At 31.8% G+C, this 4,229-nt stretch overlaps 1 protein-coding gene across 1 annotated transcript; it reads left to right on the forward strand.

The window, feature by feature from the left end:
• Positions 1 to 208: 208 nt before the first annotated feature.
• On the forward strand, positions 209 to 1,750 carry LOC307150560 (Ig lambda-2 chain C region). Its single transcript, XM_079857906.1, has 3 exons — positions 209 to 428; positions 507 to 574; positions 698 to 1,750. The coding sequence occupies exons 1-3, from the start codon at positions 367 to 369 to the stop codon at positions 1,042 to 1,044; spliced, it is 477 nt and encodes a 158-aa protein (XP_079714032.1). The 5' UTR covers positions 209 to 366; the 3' UTR covers positions 1,045 to 1,750.
• The last annotated feature ends 2,479 nt before the right edge of the window (positions 1,751 to 4,229 follow it).

Raw genomic sequence — 4,229 nt, forward strand, 5'->3', positions numbered from 1 at the left:
GTGAAAGATATGATTGCATAAAATAAAACCGCATAAAATAATATTGTTAACTGAAATACATTTATAGCATTCTAGTGTGTTAAGGCAACAAAATGAATAAATACTATATAGAAATAAAGAATAAAAACCCAATTCATTTAGCCTTTGAAGAATTCAGCTGTGTAATGGTTGATTGCTTTTAAATGGACCATCTGCACACGACATCTGAGCACATGGGACGTTCTTCCCTTAACCGTCAACCTCCGTGTCAACTTTATAAGAGCCAACACTGAAACAAATCAAGCTTCACTGGCTCTAGCGGGAAATCATATTGCAGCAGCACACAGCAAATATGATACATGAAGAAACAAATTAAACAAAACAGAAATGAATTTGAATGGAAAGGCATCGGGTGTGATTATCATAATTATCTCTCTTCTTCTGTTACGGTGAGATTTTCAAGACAAAAATCAATTAAATCGTTCAATGTCTTGATCATGTAGCTCATAGCAGCTTTTCTATTACAGCATTGCCTCAGGCGAGAAGGACGGATTGAACCAGATGTTTAGCAGAGGACTTCGACTTCTTGTGGAGGGTAAGATGTGCTTTCAGCTATTACATATCCTAGAAAGTATGCCTTAGGAAGTCTATCTATGTGTAGTTTTGCTCCTGGTTGCTCATTTCATATTAATCATCATTTTATTGATATGTTCTTTAGTTCCACATGTACGTGTTGATCGCCCGGTGACTCCGAAGGTGCTTGTCCTTCTGCCGACTGGAGCTCAGATGCAGCGCTCGGAGAGAGTGACACTTGCGTGTGTCATCACCGGGTTACGGTCTAAAACGGTGAGGATCACATGGAAGGTGAACGGAGCAACAGGCCTCAAAAAACACGCCAGCTCTCCACAAGTGCAGAGAGAGCCTGGAGGTACGTTCTCTGCTGTGGGACTGTACACGGTTCTCGCTCATAAATGGAGTCGTGAGAATATGTACAGGTGTGAGGTGACATACAAAGGACCATTTTACTATGATAAGGTAGAGTCGTCCCTCTGCAGACCTCTGTAAATTGCATGAGATCCATCTACTGCATATTTCACTGAAATATCAAAAGGGGGAAAAGACAACCACAAAAAATGTATTTAAAAAAATGTGAAGCCTGTTTTTATAAGAATTCAGAATTTCCATTTTGCTTCCAAATTCTCATTATGGCTGATGCATTTGGATGTTTTCCTCGTGTAGTTCACATTATTCGAAAATGGTGATTCTTTTTAAGACACCTCAGACACATTTTTCTGCTTTTATGCGATGCAAATCAAGAAAACTGTATATACCTTTTGCTTTGTTATGCATCCCTTTTTTGGTTAGCTAGACACCCTTTTCTGATTTTACGTAATGCAAACAAAATATGACTGTTTATTATAAAAAAAATAAAAATTCATTTTCTTTAAACAAATTTATTGTTGTATCCTTTAAATTGCCATTAAAATGTGTATACATTATGTATTTATTCTATTTATTTTTTGCACCTCTTCTTTGGTTAGCTGGACACATTTTTCTGCTTTTATGTGATGCAAATCATAAAACAAACTATGTACTTTCTTTTTTTTTTTGCACCTCTTCTTTGATTAGCTAGACACATTTTACTCCTTTTGTGTGATGCAAACAAAATATGACTGTTTATTATAAAAAATTAAATTAATTTTCTTTAAGCAAATTGTTATTATTATTTTCCTTTAAATTGCCATTGATTGATTGATTGATTATTTCGAGCAAAAAAAAAAAAAAAAAAAAAAAAAAAATATATATATATATATATATATATACACTAACACGATATACACATATATATATATATATATATATATATATATATATATATATATATATATATATATACACACATTACAAATAATAACTATACATATATATATACACACATATACAGTATGTGTATATGTACATATATACCTAAATACACATACACACATATATACATATTACACATATCTACATACATTAATTACACATATAATACTTGCTCGAAAGGGAGTGGAAAGAACAAGAACTTATTTGCTCCCACCCCCAATTAATTTCCTTATATTACACCATATAAAGTAGCTGCTGCCATTGTCTTTTAAATTACTAATAATTTCTGTGATATTATAATATACAAAATACCCAATTACATTATGACCATCTAAATAATCACAATAATGCAATGTAATAATACTCATTATCATAAACATTCAAATATGTTCCGGTATTTATAATAATCATGTAATATATAAAATATTACCATATCCTAGTATATTATTTAATCACAGTTTTATAATATCAATAGTAATATCAATAATAATAATGACAATGATAGTAATAATAATCTCTACTACATCACAATAACAATACATCAATACCAGTGCTAAAACTAAATTAATAGTGCAATTTTGTAAATTACAACATAGTGTTCATGCATTTATCTGCTCATGTCATTATCATCATTATTATTTACTCAGCTATGTAATCATATCCCACTCTGTTGTAATTATATTACCATTTATAATATCAATATAAATAATAAGAACAATTATGATCATCACTATTTCCATTTTTATACAATAACAATCACCCCGTAATCACAATCCCGAGAACATCAAGATCCCTCCATCAGCCTCATATTTTGTCAACACCATTTCTTTGTATCTTGATTTAAATCGGTGGATAGTTGGGCATTGCTTGAGCTGTATATCCCCAAACCATTCCAAAGTTTGACACCACACACAGACACACACAAACCTTTCCTGGTGGTTCTCACCGCATGGACTTTAAAGCTACCACATATACCATTAAAACTGTGTATCTTTTTTTTTTTTTTTTTTTTTGGTTTGGCTTAGTTTAGTTTTGTTTTGCACCTCTTCTTTGGTTAGCTAGACACATTTTTCTGCTGTTATGTGATGCAAACAAAATATGACTGTTTATTATAAAAAATAAAAAATAATTTTAAGCAAATTGTGGTTATTATTATTATTATTTTCATTAAAATTGCCATTAAAACTGTAAATACTTTTTTGTTTTGTTTTGTTTTGCACCTCTTCTTTAGCTAACAAGACATTTTTCTGCTTTTATGTTCTGCATATAAAATAGGACTGTTTCATATTAAAAAGAAATTTCTTTTTAAGCAAATTATTATTAATATTGTTGTTGGGTTTTGTGTTTTGTTTTGCACCTCAACACATTTCCTGCTTTTATGTGATACACACAAAACATGAGTGTTTATTCTAGAGTACAATATTTAAGCATTCTGTCCTACCCATTTATTAATTTGCAGACAACAATGTGACTGAAAATATCACAAGGGGGCGCTAAAGGTTTAAAGTAAGACCTGTTTACTGAAAACCTCAGTAAAGGTCATGAGAAGGCCAGTACAGACAGACACAGACGATTATCTTTCAGAAACAGTTGGCATGACACTTGTTCCGTTCTCTTCTTTATTAAAAGTTCTTCATGTCTAACTGGAATATTAAAATAACCTAATTAATTAAAAAAAATAAACAGGCTTAACAGTTTCTCTTTTGACTCCAATAGCAAATGGCAAAAAAAAAAAAAAAAAAAAAAAAAAAAAAAAATATATATATATATATATAGCCTATATATATATATATATATAGATAGATAGATAGATAGATAGATAGATAGATAGATAGATAGATAGATAGATAGATAGATAGATATAAAGCTGGAAAATTAAACTCATGTGTTCAAGTGCAATATGTTACAAAAAAACACTTTGTCCCAGCATCAATGTCTTTACACATGTAGGCCTACCATATCATAATGGGGTTGAGGAGTCCCATAGGAATGAATGAAGGCCAAACTTCTCATATCCTGTGGAGTTTGATCGGGTGAGCAGGGCTTCAGTTCTGAGTATCCAGCTATAGACAGTTCTGCTGACTACACTTAAGTGTGACACGACTCGTGCGCACATGGAGACTTGTGTACCGGCACTCCATGTGAAGCGTAAAAATAGTTGCAAACTTTTATTGACATTTTTTTTTCCTTTGAGCATGCGGATAAAAGTGAATTAATCTCTGCCCAATTTTTTTGACATAAATATCAGCTACGTGCTGCTATGTGCACGTGTTTGTTTTTTTGAGTGTTTTTTACAGTCCACATAGGGAAATCCTTACTGTACAAACTGTACAAACTAGGACAGGGTTTCAATATTTGCATGGCCTCGGGAACAATACCTACTT

Source organism: Squalius cephalus (genome assembly GCF_949319135.1).
Source record: "Squalius cephalus genome assembly, chromosome: 22".
Classification (NCBI taxonomy): Eukaryota; Metazoa; Chordata; class Actinopteri; order Cypriniformes; family Leuciscidae; genus Squalius; species Squalius cephalus.